Source organism: Procambarus clarkii, chromosome 6 (genome assembly GCF_040958095.1).
Source record: "Procambarus clarkii isolate CNS0578487 chromosome 6, FALCON_Pclarkii_2.0, whole genome shotgun sequence".
In the NCBI taxonomy this organism is placed as follows: Eukaryota; Metazoa; Arthropoda; class Malacostraca; order Decapoda; family Cambaridae; genus Procambarus; species Procambarus clarkii.
In genome coordinates this window covers 47702254-47722277 of record NC_091155.1, presented here as the reverse complement: position 1 = coordinate 47722277, position 20024 = coordinate 47702254, and the positions used below count along the sequence as shown (strand labels likewise).

Genomic DNA, 20024 nt, shown 5'->3' with positions numbered 1-20024 from the left:
TGAATATGAAGCTACATTATGTTATGTCTACCAGTTGCTGAATAAACACTACGTAACGTTACGTGATACAAGAACTAAACGAGCTTGTGCTAATATTTTATTGTGTTTGGAATGTAAGGGCTAAACACGGTTCACATTTCAATATTCAGACATCGGAGAGAAAGTTGCTCGTTACTCTTAAAATGATATTTGGGCAAAGAACGATGTTACCATGTTGATCACGTTACATTAATGATATTTGGGCAAAGAACGATGTCATCATGTTGGTCATGTTACGTTACAAGGTTATAAGGGTGAGAGTGATGGGGTCTCGAAAATTGACATTAGGTAGTGATCACGTCTCAAGCGTCGATACCTGGTTACCTGGTTGATGGGGTTCTGGGAGTTCTTCTACTCCCCAAGCCCGGCCCGAGGCCAGGCTTGACTTGTCGATGTGCCGACTTATTTTTTAATTTTGTAACTAGCTCGTCATGATTGTAACTTGCTTAGCTAAAATGAATTGCGGGTTCAGTCCTTGACCTTTATGCATCTCTGCCCATATGACTGCCTTGTGTGATTGGTCTGTTTAGCAACACGTAGGTAGTTCTTGACACACTATGCAACCCTGCATATAATGTAGAGAGAAGCTGTATAATGTAGAGAGAAGCTGTATAAATAATCAGATACCTTGTTAATCAGTGTGTGTCAAACTCCCAAGAGGGAAGCCGCCCAGGTCTGCATTTGGAATTTGTATGTTGAGCTCATGGCACACCTTTGAGAAAGAACATTGCCACACTCAATGCTATGTCCCAGTGTGTTTCAGGAGAGAGAGAGAGAGCGATGGTACACCCCATTGCCGTCACCCCCCCCCCCAGTGTACTCACCTAGTTGTGCTTGCGGGGGTTGAGCTCTGGCTCTTTGGTCCCGCCTCGCAACCGTCAATCAACAGGTGTACAGGTTCCTGAGCCTATTGGGCTCTATCATATCTACACTTGAAACTGTGTATGAGTCAGCCTCATCCACATTACTTCCTAATGCATTCCATTTGTCAACCACTCTGACACTAAAAAAAAGTTCTTTCTAATATCTCTGTGGCTCATTTGGGCACTCAGTTTCCACCTGTGCCCCCTAGTGCGTGTGCCCCTTGTGCTAAATAGCCTGTCTTTATCTACCCTGTCGATTCCCTTGAGAATCTTGAATGTGGTGATAATGTCCCCCCCTAACTCTTCTGTCTTCCAACGAAGTGAGATTCAATTCCCGTAGTCTCTCCTTGTAGCTCATACCTCTCAGTTCGGGTACTAGTCTGGTGGCAAACCTTTGAACCTTTTCCAGTTTAGTCTTATGCTTGACTAGATATGGACTCCATGCTGGAGCCGCATACTCCAGGATTGGTCTGACATATGTGGTATATAATGTTCTGAAAGATTCCTTAGACAAGTTTCTAAAGGTCGTTCTTATGTTAGCCAACCTGGCATATGCTGCTGATGTTATCCTCTTGATATGAGCTTCAGGGGACAGGTCTGGCATGATATCAACCCCCAGGTCTTTCTCTCTCTCTGACTCTTGAAGTATTTCATCTCCCAAGTGATACCTTGTATCTGGTCTCCTGCTTCCTACCCCTATCTTCATTACATTACATTTGCTTGGGTTAAACTCTAACAGCCATTTGTTCGACCATTCCTGCAGCTTGTCCAGGTCTTCTTGAAGCCTCAAGCTGTCCTCCTCTGTCTTAATCCTTCTCATAATTTTGGCGTCGTCAGCAAACATTGAGAGGAATGAGTCTATACCCTCTGGGAGATCATTTACGTATATCAGAAACAGGATAGGTCCAAGCACAGAGCTCTGTGGGACTCCACTGGTGACTTCACGCCATTCTGAGGTCTCACCCCTCACTATAACTCTCTGCTTTCTATTGCTTAGGTACTCCCTTATCCACTGGAGCGCCCTACCAGTTACTCCTGCCTGTTTCTCCAGCTTATGCATCAACCTTTTATGGGGTACTGTGTCAATGGCTTTCCGACAGTCCAAAAAAATGCAGTCCGCCCACCCTTCTCTTTCTTGCTTAATCTTTGTTACCTGATCGTAGAATTCTATCAAGCCTGTAAGGCAAGATTTACCCTACCTGAACCCATGTTGATGGGTTGTCATGAAGTCTCTTCTCTCCAGATGTGTTACTAGGTTTTTTCTCACAATCTTCTCCATCACCTTGCATGGTATACAAGTTAAGGACACTGGCCTGTAGTTCAGTGCCTCTTGTCTGTCACCCTTTTTAAATATTGGTATTACATTAGCAGTCATCCATATTTCTGGTAGGTCTCCCGTTTCCAGTGACCTACTATACACTATGGAGAGTGGCAAGCAAAGTGCTCCTGCACACTCTTTCAATACCCATGGTGAGATTCCATCCGGCCCAACAGCTTTTCTCACATCCAGCTCCAATAGGTGCTTCTTGACCTCATCTCTTGTAATTTCGAACCTTTCCAAGGTCACCTGGTTTGCTGCCACCTCTCCTAGCGCCGTGACTTCTCCCTGTTCTATCTGGAACCTGGACCAGATAGGACTAAAGACCTGGAACCTTTTGTTGAGTTCTTCACACACCTCTTTGTCATTCTCTGTGTACCTGTCCTCGCCCACCCTAAGTTTCATCACCTGTTCCTTCACTGTTGTCTTCCTCCTGATGTGACTGTGTAGTAGCTTTGGTTCGGTCTTGGCTTTATTAGCTATATCATTTTCATACCTTTTCTCAGCTGCTCTTCGCACACTAACATACTCGTTCCTGGTTCTCTGGTATCTCTCTCTACTTTCTGGTGTTCTGTTATTACGGAAGTTCCTCCATGCCCTTTTGTTCAGCTCCTTTGCTTTCATACATTCCCTATTAAATCACGGATTCTTCCTTTGATTCTCTGTTTTTTCCTGTTGGGCTGGGACAAACCTGCTTACAGCCTCCTGACATTTTTGGGTGACATAGTCCATCATGTCTTGTACGGACTTGGTTCCGAGTTCTGTGTCCCAATGTATATCCCATAGGAATTTATTCATCTCCTCATAGTTTCCCTTTCGGTACGCCAGCCCTTTGTTTCCCAGTTCTTTTTTGGGAGTAATAATTCCTAGCTCAACCAGGTACTCAAAGCTCAATACACTATGATCACTCATTCGCAGGGGGGCTTCCAACTTAACTTCCCTTATATCCGACTCATTTAGGGTAAATATCAGATCAAACAAGGCTGGTTCATCTCCTCCTCTCGTTCTTGTTGGTCCCTTGACGTGTTGACTTAGAAAGTTTCTTGTTGCCACATCCAGCAGCTTAACTCTCCATGTGTCTGGGTCTCCATGTGGGTCTCTGTTCCCCCAATCTATCTTTCCATGGTAGAAGTCTCCCATGATTAGTAGCCTGGATCCGTTCCTGCTAGCCACAGAAGTTGCTCTCTCTATTATATTGATGGTGGCCAAGTTGTTTCTATCATATTCCTGTCTGGGTCTTCTGTCATTCGGTGGGGGGTTATATATGACTACTACTATAATTTTCTGTTCTCCAGTTGCTATGGTGCCTGATATGTAGTCACTGAAACCTTCACAGTTCTGAATTACCATCTCTTCGAAACTCCAACCTTCTCTTAGTAGCAAAGCTACACCACCTCCTCTCCCTTCTCTCTCTTTCCTCACTACATAGTAGCCCTGTGGAAACACTGCATTTGTTATGGTGTTTGTTAGCTTTGTTTCTGTGAGTGCTATTATGTCTGGGTTTTCTTCTAGTGCCCATTCTCCGAGTTCACTTGTTTTATTTGTAATCCCATCTATGTTAGTGTACATTGCCTTGAAGCTCACTTTCTTCAGTTCATTTTCTTGTCCCTTTCTTTGCGAGCATTCTGCTGGTGTGGGAAGCTTTTCCGTGGGTGAGATCTGTGAGGTGGTTTGCAGGGTCTCAGAGGAGTTTGGTGTGAGGGGTGGGGGTTTCAGGGAAGGGGGGACAGGTAGGGTGTGGGTTAAGAAGATAGGAGGGACATGGAGGATACGGGGTGAGGGGGGGGAGAAGGGATAGGGAGGGTATGGGATGAAGGGGAGGGGGGACAGGTGGGAGGGGGGACATGATGGGAATGGGGAAGGGGTGACAGGGTAAGAATGGGGTGGGGGGGGGAGGGAGGGTTGGGTGGGGGCAGGTAGGGTGAGGGGAAGGGAGGGTTTCTATGCAGAGAGGAGGTGGTGGTGTTGCCCTCCCCTCTGGTGTTGCTGGGATGCTGATTTTGGGTTCGCCTCTTGTCTCTAGGACTGTTGTGTTGGGGGCTGTGATTTCCTGGTTTGCTCCTCTCTCCCTGGGCTTCCTCCTTGCCTCTGCTGCCCTGGCTCTCTCCTCCTTCGTCCTGTCCCTCTGCAGGAATACTTCCCTGTATCCCTCCACATGCTGCAGTCGACTCTTCCTTTCGAGAATATCCTCCTTCGTGGTTTTGTTTGTAAACACCACCTTTACAAGTCGGTTTCTGTCCTTGTTGTACCAGCCCAACCTGAAAACTTCTTGCCTGTTGGATCCTTCCTGTTCTTTGATGCCTACAACTACCACTGATTTTTTCTCTCCAGCCCAACCTGAAAACCTCTTGCCTGTTGGATCCTTCCTGTTCTTTGATGCCTACAACTACCACTGATTTTTTCTCTCCAGCAGCTGAGTGGTGCACCTTGCTTCTTCCTGTGAGGTGGCTGCTTGCATGGCTACCTCCCTCACTGTGTCCATAGCTTCTGAGCTCTTTTTCAGTATGTCCGCAAATGTTTCATGTACATAGGCATTTCCTTCAAATGTAACATTCCCGCCCTCCCTTTGGATGATAATCTGAAGCTCGGTCTCTATTTTTCTCTGTGAGGGATTTGATCTCTTCCCTTGCTGATGCCATCTCACTTTCCAGGTTGTTAATTGTAATCCTCATTTCCTGCATCTCCTTCCTGAATTCCTCCAGAACTTGGGTTAACATGTCCTTCGTTTGGTCACTCTGGCTGTTCCCTGTGTCCCTGTTGCGTCCACCTGCCATTTTGCCCTTGTCAAGAGAGAGAGAGAGCAAGAGAGAGAGAGAGCAAGAATAGTTCTAGTGTGAGAGTGGGTGTGGTGGGGGGGGGGGAGTGTATTGGGAGAGTGGGAGTGGTGGGGGGGGGGAGTGTGTTGGGAGAGTGAGATGGGGGGTTAAGAGGAGGTGGGTGAGGTGTAGTCTTCAGATTACGGCGGGGGGGGGGGGGGATATTAGCGGCTTATCTGGGTTCCCAGTGAGCTCACAGTTGCTGTCCCTGTTACCTGTCTACCACGATTGTATTATTACGATTGTATTATTATGATTGTATTATTGAATGGAATGCAATAGTGTCTATGATATGATACTATATAAACCTTGCACACTGTTGGAGACTTATGAGATAGACTTACCAGCCAGCCCCCCACAAGTACTCTAGGTGAATACACGTCGTGTCGTCGGTAATCCTGTGAGGTCTTCAGGTCTCCACGAGGGTCCTGGCTGATGCGACTGATGCTGCCTCAAGAAGTCGATCTTCACTAGCTATCTTCTCTAAATTCACTAAGATAATTCACCACGAGATGTCATCAATGTGTTGCATTACAATGCCACTGTTCAATTTACACTGTCCCGGTTCTCACTGCACAGTACACCCGCTCCCTTGACCCTATTGTTCCCTCGGTTAACGCGGACCACTGACCCTACATGTCTGCTCACGATCAAAGCTGACCCAAAACTCATGAAGGGATGGTAAGTGGAACAGGTGTGGTCCGCTGACAGTAGCTACAGCTCCCTTTCCTTAACGAAACCACAGTGGGTAGGGCATCCCCCAGCCACTTTCGTCCATGTAGGAGGAAGTAATGGCAGTCATTGCGCACCGTCAATACGGATGCTTGTGTGAGAAAAAAGTTAAAATATTCAGCAAAGCATGTTATAAAAAAGGAGCATATATTCTCTCTGTCACTAGCGAGAAAACGCAAACATTCTGGCTGAGGTGTGTGTGTGCTATGTCAAAGCTCTCTCAAAGCAGGCCTCCAGACCCATGGAGTGTGAAATTACCCATAATAGATGCCGCTTGTCTCCTGACGAGGGGAGCTGAGAGGGAGTGGGGCGTGGGGAGGGGAAAATATAACCCAAACACCTATTGGAAATACTCTTCAGTTAGCCACTGAACGGTGGACAGTACACACCCCTCTGTAGACTTTGAAAAACAATTAAGGCTAATGGACCACATTCGTCCTGGTCTGTCACCTATACACCCCCTCCCCCCCCCCCCCCCCGTGCATTGTTACATAAAACAGACTTTCTCTGCCAACTGTTACCTCCGCTCATTCACATCTTAGGAGTGTCTGCTCTCTCTTTCTCACCCTCCTCGACACTTCCTGCCATGTATGGCCGAACTATTTCCCTCATGGATCAGCACCAAACATAGCTGCATAGCTTGAAGAAAATAATGGCCGTCAAAAACCGCAAACACATTCCACCCTCGCTTCTCAACCACAATGACCCTCCAACCCTCTCCCACTGAGGGGAAGCTCCCCTCAACCCTCCCTCACACCTCCCCCACCCCATCAACATATCCACCTATGTTGGGACCCCTCACACCTCCACACACTCTCTACATAGCATTACTTAGACTCATCTATTAATCAAACTATTTATCTCTACACAGGATTAACTCTACGGCAAACACCCATACATATTCAAATACTCTTATAAACATATTCTACTCTTCTCCTATTCCTCACTCTACCTCATACACCACATATCCCACATACTCTCCTACCCCTCCCCCCCCCAACATGAACCCCCCCCCCCCCCATCATTCCAGACCGCGTACCCAAATACCGGACGCTCACACGCGTCCTGCGCGCGTCAAACACCCGCGAAAAAAGCACCCCACATACCGGAAGGCCTACATACCTCAATCAGCTGTCCACCTGAGCCTATTAGGCACATCTAGACAGTTGGTGTGCACGGTCGTAGGCATACATTTCACTACTAACTGGGTCCTCTGCCGCCTGTCTGGAGTCTCAAGAACGTAGTTGTGGTTGTTTCTGTACTACTTGATGCGGTAAGGTCCTGAAAACTTATTTTGCAAGGGAGAACCTGGGATCAGAAAATATGCTAAAACGAAGTCTCCTGTTTTAAATTTACCGATTTTACTGCGTTTGTCAAAATGAGTCTTCATCCTATCTTGAGCTTTTAATAAATTATCGTTGGCAAATTTATGCACTCGCTCTAGAATGTGCTTTAAGTTTTGAAGAAACTGGGGCACATTCTGAGGATCACTGAAGGTGGCATTATGTAGAGAGTCTTTAAAAGCTTTAAGAGGAGTACGGCACTTACGTCCGTAGAGCATCTCATAAGGAGACACTCCTAGAGACGCATTTGGGAGACTTCTGAAAATGCACATGATGATGTCAAGTTGTTTATCCCAGTCCTTCATGGTTTCATTGCAAAATTTCTTAAGGAGTGATTTTATAGTTTGGTGACTACGTTCAAGAGAACCCTGTGAAGCAGGATGATAGGGGCTGGACAATACCTGAGTAATGTTGAACTCTTCCAGTGTCCTCTTGAAGAGATCACTGGTGAAGTTGGTGCCACAGTCACTTTGATCTCCCGAGGAAATCCATATTGTGTAAAGATCTTCAACAGTTGTTTTACCACAGTAGCAGCCATAATATTCTTTACATGAACTGCTATGGGGAATCTGGTGGTTGGACACAGGATGGTTAGTATATAAGCGTTGCCAGAACTGGTCCAGGGTAAAGGACCAACACAGTCTATGATAAGTCTGTGAAAGGGTTCCAGCTGCTACGAACACTACGTCCAGGTGGCTCTGCACAGGAATTAGAGCCAGCAGCTATACCTGGCAACCGTCCTCCCTGGTGGGCGGGGCCGGGCACCTGGCCTTAAGCAGCTGGTCGCTTGACACAGTCAAGGTACCAGGCTTGAACACCGCTCCTGCCACAGTTTATGCATTTTTCACTTACTGCAGTTCCTTTATGAGTTTAAAACACACCTCAGATTTATGAGGTTCACCACACATGGCACAAAAAAAGTTTTTGCTTGAGCAGTACCTGGCCACGTGACGTCCCCATCGTTGACACTTATAACACCTACGAGGGGGAGGGTTGTAGAGGGCAATGTTATAGTGCCGACCTAAAGCTGCTCTAGAGTAAATTCTGTCAGGTATAGGCGTGGCACCTTTCTATGTGGCAGCTATAAGGCCATTTCTCAGACGTTTAGAGTTTACAATATTTTCATCACAGAGAATTCAATAATACCCATGATATAAATTCATTAGCTAACCTCTTCCTCTCCAAAACTCTAAGCCTCTACAACCTTCATTGTCCCCTTATTACCAAGCAAGTAACTGACAAAAGATTAAACAATCCATGGCTCACAAGTAGCATTCTCAACTCAATCAACAAGAAAGATGAATATGAAAAGAAAGTTAGGATTGGCCTAGTTTCAAAGGAAGTAGCTAAAAGGTACTCATCAATGCTTACCAGTATCATAAGAAAGGCAAAACTTGCATATTATGTGAATAGATTCAATGAAGCAAAAGGCAACATGAAAAGCACTTGGAAAACAATCTCTAGTATCCTAGGAACTAAACAACACTCACATAACCAAATAAAACTCTACAAGGATGGGGATATACAGTCAACTGATTTAGAAATGGCAAATGAATTTAATAGTTTCTTTTCATCGGTTGGTGCTATTCTTGCCAGTAAAATCCCACAGATTCAGACACATATTAACACATATCTCTCAGGCAGCTATCCAAACTCTCTTCTCCTTTCACCAATCAGCCCGGCAGATGTTGTGTCCATCATACACTCTCTAAAAACCAAGGCAGGAAACACCAGTGAAATTCCGTCCATTGTGTATAAGAGAGCCTCCCATGCCCTTGCCCCACCCATAGCACTACTGTTCAACAAATCTATAGAGTGTCACACCTTCCCTGATATCCTCAAAAAAGCAAGAGTAACGCCAGTCCATAAAGGAGGCAATCCGGCGGACATAAACAAGTATAGACCAATATCAAATCTACCCATTCTATCAAAATATTTGAAAAAATTATTTACAAACAGCTCTATCCCTACCTCGTAAAATTCGACATACTCAGCCCCTGCCAGTTTGGCTTCCGGTCCCAAAAGAGCACCAACGATGCAATCATTAGTCTCCTTGACGTAATCTACTCAGCCCTTGACAAAAATGAGTTTCCGATTGGACTCTTCATTGACCTAAGAAAAGCCTTTGATACTGTTAATCACAACTACCTCTTACTTAAACTCCAGCATTATGGAATCCGAGGTCTTGCCCTTGACTACATCCGATCCTATCTTAGTGACAGACACCAATATGTAACCATCAATGATACAACTTCTTCCACTCTACCAATTACCGTTGGAGTGCCACAGGGCAGTATCTTAGGACCTCTTCTATTTCTTATATATATAAACGATCTGCCTAATGTCTCTAATATTCTTAAACCTATATTGTTTGTTGACGATACTACCCTTATCTATTCAGACCTCAACCCACATACACTAAATAATGTTGTGAATAATGAATTAAAAAAAGTCCACTTATGGATGTCAACGAACAAACTAACATTAAACATCGAAAAGACTTTCTACATCTTTTTTGGAAGCAAATCATCAAATGCAATTCAGCTACAGATAGACAACATTAACATCAGTAATAAAAATGATGGCAAGTTTCTTGGCCTATTCCTAGACAAGAGACTCAACTTCAGCACCCACATTCAACACATAACTAAGAAAGTCTAAGACAGTTGGTATACTCTCCAAAATCAGATATTATGTTCCTAACTCTGCTCTCCTCTCACTATATTATGCACTAATCTACCCCTATCTTAATTATGGTATCTGTGCATGGGGGTCTACCACTGCAAACCACCTTAAGCCCATCATCACACAGCAAAAAGCTGCTATCAGAATAATAACTAACTCTGCTTTCAGACAACACTCAGCTCCCTTGTTTAAATCCCTAAACTTGCTAAATATTAACTCCCTCCACACATTCTCTTGTGTCAACTACATTTACAAAACCCTGTTCTTAAATGCAAACCATGCTCTGAAACTCTCCCTGGACAGATGTAATAGGACCCATTATCACCACACCAGAAATAAATATCTCTTTGATATCCCCAGGGTCAAGCTTAATCTGTGTAAACACTCTATGCAAATTAAGGGACCTAGTCTATGGAACTCACTCCCTAGTGAATTGAAAAACTGAAAAACTTTTGCCTTATTTTAAAGCAAAACCAAAAAGTACCTAATTTCATCTTCTTAGTTTCCTACACTGAGCTTTAAATTTGCTCTGTACCTAGTGTTACCCAATCTCCTAATTTTTATGTAGTATCAAACAACCTTATCATTGTGTTCATTGCTGTCTTCTTTTATGTTCGAGCCATATGCTGTATTGTGACTACCAATTTTTGTCAACTACCATTCAAGCTGTCATTGCAATTAATCTTATATTGTTTCTGCTGTATTGTGCCTACCAATTTTTTTCAACTACCATTCAAGCTGTCATTGCAATCAATCTTAGCTACCTATGTACTTTAATATACTGTACCTACAATTTTCTCATCTTTTTTTCATTCTATGTAACTTGTCATTTTTTTGTCTATAAATTTTGCAAGTATTTACCTCCTTAAAATTTTCTTAGATTAAGGACCTGCCCGAAACGCTGCGCGTACTAGTGGCTTTACAAGACTGTAATTACCATATTATGTATCCTCACATTCCCAATGTACATTCTTGTATATGCATAAATAAATAAATAAATAAATAAATAAATAAAATAAATAAATAAATAGATATTCAGGCTTAATGAGTTTATTAACATTGCATATGACAATGGTTACTTTTGGACACCTAGGTGCTGCATTTTTCATCTTAATGCCTGCATACTCTGTGTTTAGCAACACATTTACAAAAGCATTGTCGTTTGTAACAAAGACATAGTCACTTTTATCTCTAGGTAACTTAATGACCTTATCATAATGTGCACCAGAAGCTTCACAAAACCACTGCACTTTTCCCTCTACTGTGGTTCCCAGAGGAAAATCTAGCTGTACAAGTCTGGCAGCAGCCAAATTTGGTGGGTTTGATCGTGCCCTTCTCGACTGCTTACGGCGCTGACTTTTACTCATTTTACCTCATCATCTGCACCGCCCTCTGATGTGTCGTGGGGCACCACTGAGGAGGTGGCACCATCATTAGAAAGCAATTGATGAGCATACGATGGGTCCACAAAGTCACTATCTGGCAACGGCGATGTGCTGCCCGGCATCTTATCTGTGGCAGTTGCCATGACGTTAAAGACACAACACCTATATGCAGAGTATTACGGTACACTCCCTTCACAGTGAACCACAAAGCAGCACATCAGTAGATGCCCTATTCACAGGGTGGAAGGGGCCGCCAACCATCAAACAAGATCAGCAGAAGCAAATCGGCCAACCTGCATATATGAAGCTCCACTATTTACAAGGTCACAGCGCACCTTGCAAGTTGACGCGCAAAATTTGAAGTTGGTGGCACATGCATAAGTATCTGCTTAACAGATACTTAACACTCGACAAAACTTGACATACACAGGCAACAAACCGTAGTACTTGAGAGCTGGCGGAGAGATGTGCAAGAAACATGAAGGCGTTCCTGGCATAATATCCTCATTCCCTGGCCGGGCGAGATGCTAGGCCTAACAGAGCGTGCCACACCAGAGCCCTTACACCAACGGCTCCTTTGTTTATCCACACAGTTTTGTAATTAAAGCTTCTAACCACACTCAATCCTCACAATACTACTTCACATCAACTAATGTAGAAGTGGGAGAGTTAAGGCATGACTCAAAGTTTCTCCACTGAACTGTGGCTGCATTGTTTCGTGATCACTAGCGTCCTCGAATGAAGAATAAGGCAAACACGGCTCAGCGGTAGTATGGCGCAAGAGCTATTGTCATGTACCTGATACACGTGTGGTTTAGTTCCAATAGGCGAGTGAGGAGTGGACGCCTGAGGCCTGATCAACAGCCTCCCCTCGCAGGTCAGCAACACGGCTACAAATGCCACTTGTAATTCACCGGTGCAGGTGTTAACCAAGTTTCAGACACACCTGGTGTGTATGTGTGTGTCCCAGATTGGTTATTAGGCTTCGAAACTGTCGGAGGTACAATTACACCCACGATAACGAGTGCAAATGCAGGGGAGGACCCTCAAACGTCCGTCCCTTACGCTGCCTATGACATGACTGCTGCAAGGTGGTTTGGACAAAATGTGACCCATCGCCGTTTTCAGTAATTGTCATATTTTCGGTATAAAAAGTCGTAATTTCAAACTGAAAATACGTGCAGAGAGCAAGAATATGGCTCAGGTGTCGAATTTGGGATGTTTGGGATATTTTGAAAATTGCAGGGGGGGGTTTGGGCAAAATGTGACCCATCGCCGCTTTCAGTAATTGGCATATTTTCGGTTACCTTGAGGTGCTTCCGGGGCTTAGCGTCCCCGCGGCCCGGTCGTCGACCAGGCCTCCTGGTTGCCGGACTGATCAACCAGGCTGTTGGACGCGGCTGCTCGCAGCCTGACCTATGAGTCACAGCCTGGTTGATCAGGTATCCTTTGGAGGTGCTTATCCAGTTCTCTCTTGAACACTGTGAGGGGTCGGCCAGTTATGCCCCTTATGTGTAGTTTAATCGGTATCGGTATAAAAAGTAGTAATTTCAAACTGAAAATACGTGCAGAGAGCAAGAATATGGCTCAGGTGTCGAATTTCGAATGTTTGGGATATTTTGAAAACTGCAGGGGGGTTTGGGCAAAATGTGACCCATCGCCGCTTTCAGTAATTGATATATTTTCGGTAAAAGAATTCGTAATTTCAAACTAAAAATACGTGCAGAGAGCCAGAATTTGGATCCAAAATATGGCTCAGGCTTCAAATTTGGGATGTTTGGGATATTTTGAAAACTGCAGGGGGGTTTGGCAAAATGTGACCCATCACCGCTTTCAGTAATTGGCATATTTTTGGTATAAAAAGTCAAAATTTCAATCTGAAAATAAGTGCAGAGAGCCAGAATTTGGATCCAAAATATGGCTCAGGTGTCAAATTTGGGATGTTTGGGATATTTTGAAAACTGTAGGGGGGTTTGGGCAAAATGTGACCCATCGCCGCTTTCAGTAATTGGCATATTTTCGGTATAAAAAGTCGTAATTTCAAACTGAAAATACGTGCAGAGAGCAAGAATATGGCTCCAAAATATGGCTCAGGCGTCGAATTTGGGATGTTTGGGATATTTTGAAAACTGCAGGGGGGTTTTGGCAAAATGTGACCCATCACCGCTTTCAGTAATTGGCATATTTTCGGTATAAAAAGTCAAAATTTCAAAATGAAAATACGTGCAGAGAGCCAGAATTTGGCTCGGGGGTACAAGGTTACAGCCTTGTAGCCTCGGGGGTACAAGGTTACAGCCTTGTAGCCTCGGGGGTACAAGGTTACAGCCTTGTAGCCTCGGGGGTACAAGGTTACAGCCTTGTAACCTCGGGGGGTACAAAATTACAGCCTTGTAACCTCGGGGGTACAAGGTTACAGCCTTGTAGCCTCGGGGGTACAAGGTTACAGCCTTGTAGCCTCGGGGGTACAAGGTTACAGCCTTGTAGCCTCGGGGGTACAAGGTTACATCCTTGTAACCTGGTTGCAAGGCTGAGTGTCGGAGACGTCCCCTGGGAGTGACTGAGGTCCTTTAAGTGGACCTTTGTTATTATTATTATTATTAACTACCACAGATGTGGCCACACATTTACAATGCTAACCAGAAAATATACATTTTCTTCTGTCCTCCATGGGCAGGGTTTGAGATCTGTTAAACATATAGTTCAGTGATTTATTGAACAATCAACAACAAAAGGTGATTGTAGTGCTGTTAAAATGCTAATCTAACCTACAAACATGAATACATTAATAAACAGATTTACGTCTATGCTACATAAACAGTGTTAGAGGTGTCTTTTTGTTTACCTAGTGTCATTAACGCGCGTTTATAAAGGTGAAATGCCTTTGTCAATATAAAGGTGAACTGCATTGTCAATATTTATTACAGACCAAAATTCTTACAATGGCACTGTGGGAGAGATAGAATGACCCGGAGTGAGCCACAAATCATAATACAAGATTACATTATTGCATAATTTTCGGGATAAGATTGTAGGAATTTATTTAATGGATGATTCAAAGCATTAATACGATATTTTAAAAATAAGGCTTTGTTTGTGTATGAGAATAACTTGAAGGGAGACTTAAATTTGACATAATTATAAATGTTCAACTTGTTTATATTATTTTGTGTAGCTGTCAATGATAATATATGTTATAAAACAAAAATTCATGACCCCAGAAAGAAGCATGACTAATTGTTAAATGCATAATAATGTAAAAAGTCAAAGAACATAATGAAAACAGCGTCATTGGGAAAATCTTTCGTCCCCAGTAAAGCTTCTTATTGCTATATAATATGTCAGCATAATGGTATGTGTCAGCATTATGCTCCGTCAGTTGTCATTCCTTAGAAGAAAACATCAAATTGTTCCCCAAAATGTAAAGCTATGGTAAGCTTATGTCCACTTGCACATTAGGCTATTCAATCTGTCATTACAATAGGCTATACAGTCTGTTGGTAGTCACCATTTAATGGGTGAAGTGTGAAGTTCGCACTTGTTGGGACGGCACTTATTACTTGCAGTTGTACGATCATCAACACATTCCCAAGTACATGGTTTGTCAGGTATCTTTTATTTCTTATATCTAAACCATTTCAAATTGTCCGTGCTACTGCGACACCTTGTTCATCTGTTCTAATTACTTTACATATTGTTGGTCTCATTCTAAGACCAGGGTCTCTTCTCCCCAAGCATGCTGCGTTAACTGCCGTGAGGCCCAGTCTATCTTATCCTGAGATGATTTTGGGGTTTTAGTGTCCCCGCGGCCCGGTCCTCGACCAGGCCTCCACCCCCAGGAAACAGCCCGTGACAGCTGACTAACACCCAGGTACCTATTTTACTGCTAGGCAACAGGGGCATAGGGTGAAAGAAACTCTGCCCATTGTTTCTCGCCAGCGCCCGGGATCAACCCCGGGGACGTGCACACACTATTAATTTCAACGAGCTGTCTTCGACTTAGAAGATCATAAACGTATATCTTTCCCAGAGGCAAGACGTTACTCCCCTTGCTCTGACATGATGTATGCTGGTGAGTTATATATCATCTCTCTTCCCCAACCATCTTCCCATTATCAGTTGTTGTTTTACATTATTTACTCAGAACGAAATGTCCATGTAGTACAGGCTATAGTGAAACCCTAATCCCATTATCAGTCCCTCAATCATTTCCAGGACATAGACCGTGACACCTCCACCAGCTGCCTCTCTTATGTTCCTCTGCGCTCTCAAACTGAGGGTGTTCTGCGCTCTCAAACTGAGGGTGTTCTGCACTCTCAAACTGAGGGTGTTCTGCACTCTCAAACTGAGGGTGTTCTGCACTCTCAAACTGAGGGTGTTCTGCGCTCTCAAACTGAGGGTGTTCTGCACTCTCAAACTGAGGGTGTTCTGCGCTCTCAAACTGAGGGTGTTCTGCGCTCTCAAACTGAGGGTGTTCTGCGCTCTCAAACTGAGGGTGTTCTGCGCTCTCAAACTGAGGGTGTTCTGCGCTCTCAAACTGAGGGTGTTCTGCGCTCTCAAACTGAGGGTGTTCTGCACTCTCAAACTGAGGGTGTTCTGCGCTCTCAAACTGAGGGTGTTCTGTGCTCTCAAACTGAGGGTGTTCTGCGCTCTCAAACTGAGGGTGTTCTGCGCTCTCAAACTGAGGGTGTTCTGCGCTCTCAAACTGAGGGTGTTCCTTGTGGTTCATCGACCGGTATATCCACCCTTCTTCTCCCGTATTCTGCGGCCCTTCATCTAAGTGTAACTATCCCAACTCCAACATTTTCTCGATCCACTGTAACCCCTTTCATGTTTAGTCCTCATTATTCTTATCAGCCTACTACTATATCCTTTGGCTTTCCTGGACAATTGTCCGTCCAGGCCAATATCCAACGTTCTCCCAGATGTCCTTGTGTCCGCTCTTGTTCTCCGTCACTACTGGAGACTAGAGGCTGTTGTATAGTACGTTGCTACTGGCTTGTTCGTGTCTTGTAGCCATAAACGCAAACCTAGTTCTTCCATTTCTTCCTTCCCAGCAGGTAAGAAAGCTTCAGTTCAATCCCCAACTGTCCCCGTACCTCCTCTCGTCTCGGAGAGGGAGTCAGCCGACAACGCTTTGAAAACTCCAGGTGAAGTCTTTGATCCACAGCTTGCTGCTGACTTTGACCGCTCCTCCCAGGTGCCTTCTCCCACACTGGTCGGTGGGAGAAGGCACCTTCTTCTCTGTTGTTGTTTTAGATTCAGCTACTCGGAAGAAGTTCCAAGTAGCACGGGCTATGGTGAGCCCGTAACTTACCTGGCACAGGAGCGGGGCAAGTAGCACGGGCTATGGTGAGCCTGTTGTGGACTTACCTGGCACATGAGCGGACCTTTTTTCCACCGCCTTCTCCACTTATACCGTCTTTGCTCGATTTACTTACGCCTCTCAACGCGGATGTCACTGAACCTCATCTTAATCCTTCTTAATTCACTATTCTTCACCCTAGTTTTCCTCTTTTTTTTAGCGTTTTATTTGGTTTTGACTGTTTATTTTTCAATGGAATATGCGTAGTTTTTATGCCAATGTCCATGAACTCTAATATCTGATGTCACGGTTCTCACCACTTTGTTTACATCTTCAGGAGCTGATCCTTTGATCCTGGAGATGAATTCGAAGAATTCGTCTCCAAAAGAGGATATTTCCAGGAGATATTACGAATTCATGTATCAATAAATTTGATATACCTTTGACAGCACTTGCCTTAGTGTTTTTTTCTCAATTAGAGGTACTCAGTGCGTCCAGCGTCCAGAACCTTCAGCGACGCTTATGGTGCTATGTAGATGGCTTGATGCATTCTCTAGGTAATTACTTCACCTCTGTTCGTTCCTTGAATCATTCGATGTTCTTGAAGGGTTGTAAGCAATTTATCAGTTCGGTAAACACAGTTGCCTTTCATCTAACTTTGAAGTGAAGATATTACTGAGCCATTTCACTAAAAATTGATACAACATTTTCAAATTTCCTTTGTGCTATTTCTCTGGTCATGGCGCGTGTTGAATAATAGTGCTCGTATCGAACCTTGTCCCGAATACTGGCCACTCCACATAAGTGACCCACATGCGCAGTGTCAATGGGAATAATATTTCTCATTTCGGTAAGTTGAACATTTTTACCTACTCCCAAAATTGGATATTTAGGCGAATATATATTTGAAAACATATAGTCATATTTTATAGGGTGTGAATTTGTAGAGAACTTGTCATGGGATGTGTTATCTTGATTTATCATTCTGTTCAAGATCATTTCTTCAAATACAAATTTATTCTCTAGATTTTTCTTGAATTTATTATCAAACTGTTTTGCGTACTTCCAGAAATGATCTCTTACATTGTATGGAGTTGGCATAGTCTGAGACATTGGAGCCACATGGAAGCCCATGGGGAACGATTTGACGTCAGTTGTCATGTAGCGGCGGAGGTCAGTAGGGTGAAGACTGGTGACTGTATACTCGTCCTGCGCCAGCCCGCCCTCGCTCACCAGTTCTACCAAGGCCGTGTTTACTACACTCACAAGCCCAGAGTTGAGGCTGATTCCTTCAGAGTGACACTTCTTATGGAACTTTTGAAGCAGAGAAAGGTTTAGTATTGCAACTTTGAAGTATTCTGTTCTTACGGAAGACGGCTCAGGAGCTCCAAATGCCTGCATAATGAGAGGTTTGAACTCTTTACTCTTCCTGTCATTAAGTAAGGAATTCAACTTCTGTGGATTATTTTCAAGATTCTCTTTTACTCGTTGTGTAGTTTCATATGTCTGACTGTGGTCTAAAAGGTGACCAATCTCCTTATCATCAATTGGCTTTCCGCTCAAAGCATCATCAAGAAGTTGATGCAACAATCTAACAATCACTGCCACATCAAAACCGTCAAACGCTGCTTGATGTAAACTGAACACCAGTGAATTGTGATAAGGAAACTTCTCCTTCACCTCCGGCCAATGACAGGAGGCCTCTATTGGACTTGGGACAAGCCGGACTTTCCACAGAGGTCCATCAGCCAAGTTGAAGGGAGTCTTCACAAGTTCTTCTGTTGTCTTATAAGGATCTATTCCAGCTTCCAAAACCTAAAGGAGGAAACAATCATGATAATCATTCCAATATTAATGTAACATAATTAATGTAATTGTCAAGTTTACACTTGTTGGGACAACAATGTCAAAAGCTTTATATCGGTGATACAAAAGTTTTTAATAAATGAACGAATAAGCCTGAGACAAGTAATAGAAGTCTCATAATCAGTTAATCTAGAAGCAAAAATCTACTAATTCAAAAGTCCAGATCAATTAATCTAGGAAAAGTGTAAGAGGGAGGATTTACCAGCTAGCTTCTAGACTGTGTTGGAGTGTGTCATGTTCACAGAAAATGGTACCATCCGTTTTCTATGTGCGGCGGCTGAGACGCGAGAGAGGAAGGTAAACAAGAGCGTACAGGACGCCAGCCAAGCTTGGTAGCTACTAGTCATGTAATCATATTAAGTATTAAAGTCAGTAACCAAGTCATGACTTTACATCAACCCTACAACCAAGACTTCCTCAGTAACACACAAACACCACATTGGCGACGAGGATGAACTGTGAACGCAGGTATTTGTTCAGTTTCAAACACAAGGGAGAAGCATGCTGCCTGGAGGAGGAAGAGAAGCTGTGAGCGCCATACCCGATGCTGTATGCTAACCGATGCTGTGTGCTAACCAATGCTGTGTGCTAAACGATGCTGTGTGCTAACCCAAGCTGTGTGCTACCCAAGCTGTGTGCTACCCAAGCTGTGTGCTACCCAAGCTGTGCTGAAGAAACTGTGTACTGAGGAATCTGCCGACGTTGTGTACGAAACGACGCATTGATGTGTACAAAACCTGATGTTTTGGTTACGAAACGACGCTTCGTGCTACAAAATTCATCACACTGAACTGACTGCTGTACCGACTGCTGTACCAACTGCTGCACCAACTGCTGTACCAACTGCTGCTGTACCAACTGCTGCTGTACCAACTGCTGCTGTGCCAACTGCTGTGCTGCTGCTGTGAGTAGGAACAACACATGTACACAAGGGCTAGGTAAGAAGTCAGTTGCTGCTATATTGTGCACTGTTGTGAACTTTTGCATTAAAATGCTTGTGTGCTTTGCAAAATTAAAGTAATTACAGTGAATTCTTGACTAACATATTCAGTGCAGTAAGTGTTTAATATTCTGAGGAACATTTAAGTGATAAGTTACATTTATTCAGTAAAAAATGGCAAATATACCTCAGTTTCCTGCATTTGATCCTGACTGTGACCAGACAAACCTGTCACAGAGGTGGGTCAAATGGCTTAAAAGGTTTGAAAATTTGTTGATAGTTTCTGACATCAAAAGTGCTGAAAGAAAGCGTGCCTTTCTACTTCATTATGCAGGTGATAGAGTTTGTGACATCTTTGACACACTGAAAGACACTGATGGTGCCAAAGATTATGACACTGCCAAAGCCAAACTAACAGAGCATTTCAAACCAAGGCAAAATACTGCAATGGAAATTATGCATTTCAGGAGAGCAAAACAACTCTCTAATGAAACTGTGGATCAATACCACACACGTCTGCAGGGTTTAGCAGCCCATTGTGAGTTTGCTGATGTTGACAAAGAAATCAAACAGCAAATAATTGAAACATGCACATCTACACGTCTCCGTCGAAGAGCTCTAGAACTTGTTGATGATGAAAGTTCTCTTACCAAGATACTGGATATTGCTCGTCGAATGGAAGATGCTGCACGTGATGCTCGTGTCATGGAGTGCAGTGCTAATAACGGTTCTGCC

At 43.8% G+C, this 20024-nt stretch overlaps 1 protein-coding gene across 1 annotated transcript; it reads right to left on the bottom strand.

Moving 5' to 3' along the window:
* Positions 1-11159: 11159 nt before the first annotated feature.
* Positions 11160-15907, bottom strand: LOC138356116 (putative cyclin-dependent serine/threonine-protein kinase DDB_G0272797/DDB_G0274007). The gene is made up of 2 exons (XM_069311869.1): positions 15424-15907; positions 11160-11308 (listed from the first exon to the last, which is right to left on the bottom strand). The coding sequence occupies exons 1-2, from the start codon at positions 15905-15907 to the stop codon at positions 11160-11162; spliced, it is 633 nt and encodes a 210-aa protein (XP_069167970.1).
* Positions 15908-20024: the final 4117 nt, after the last annotated feature.

Bases quoted from the DNA above. Each gene is read 5' to 3' on its own strand.
- LOC138356116 (XM_069311869.1), bottom strand. From the start codon at position 15,907: ATGAACCACAAGGAACACCCTCAGTTTGAGAGCGCAGAACACCCTCAG. The intron at 11,309-15,423 runs GCAGCTGGTGGA...CAACTGCCACAG, and splicing joins CGCAGAGGAACATAAGAGAG to ATAAGATGCCGGGCAGCACA.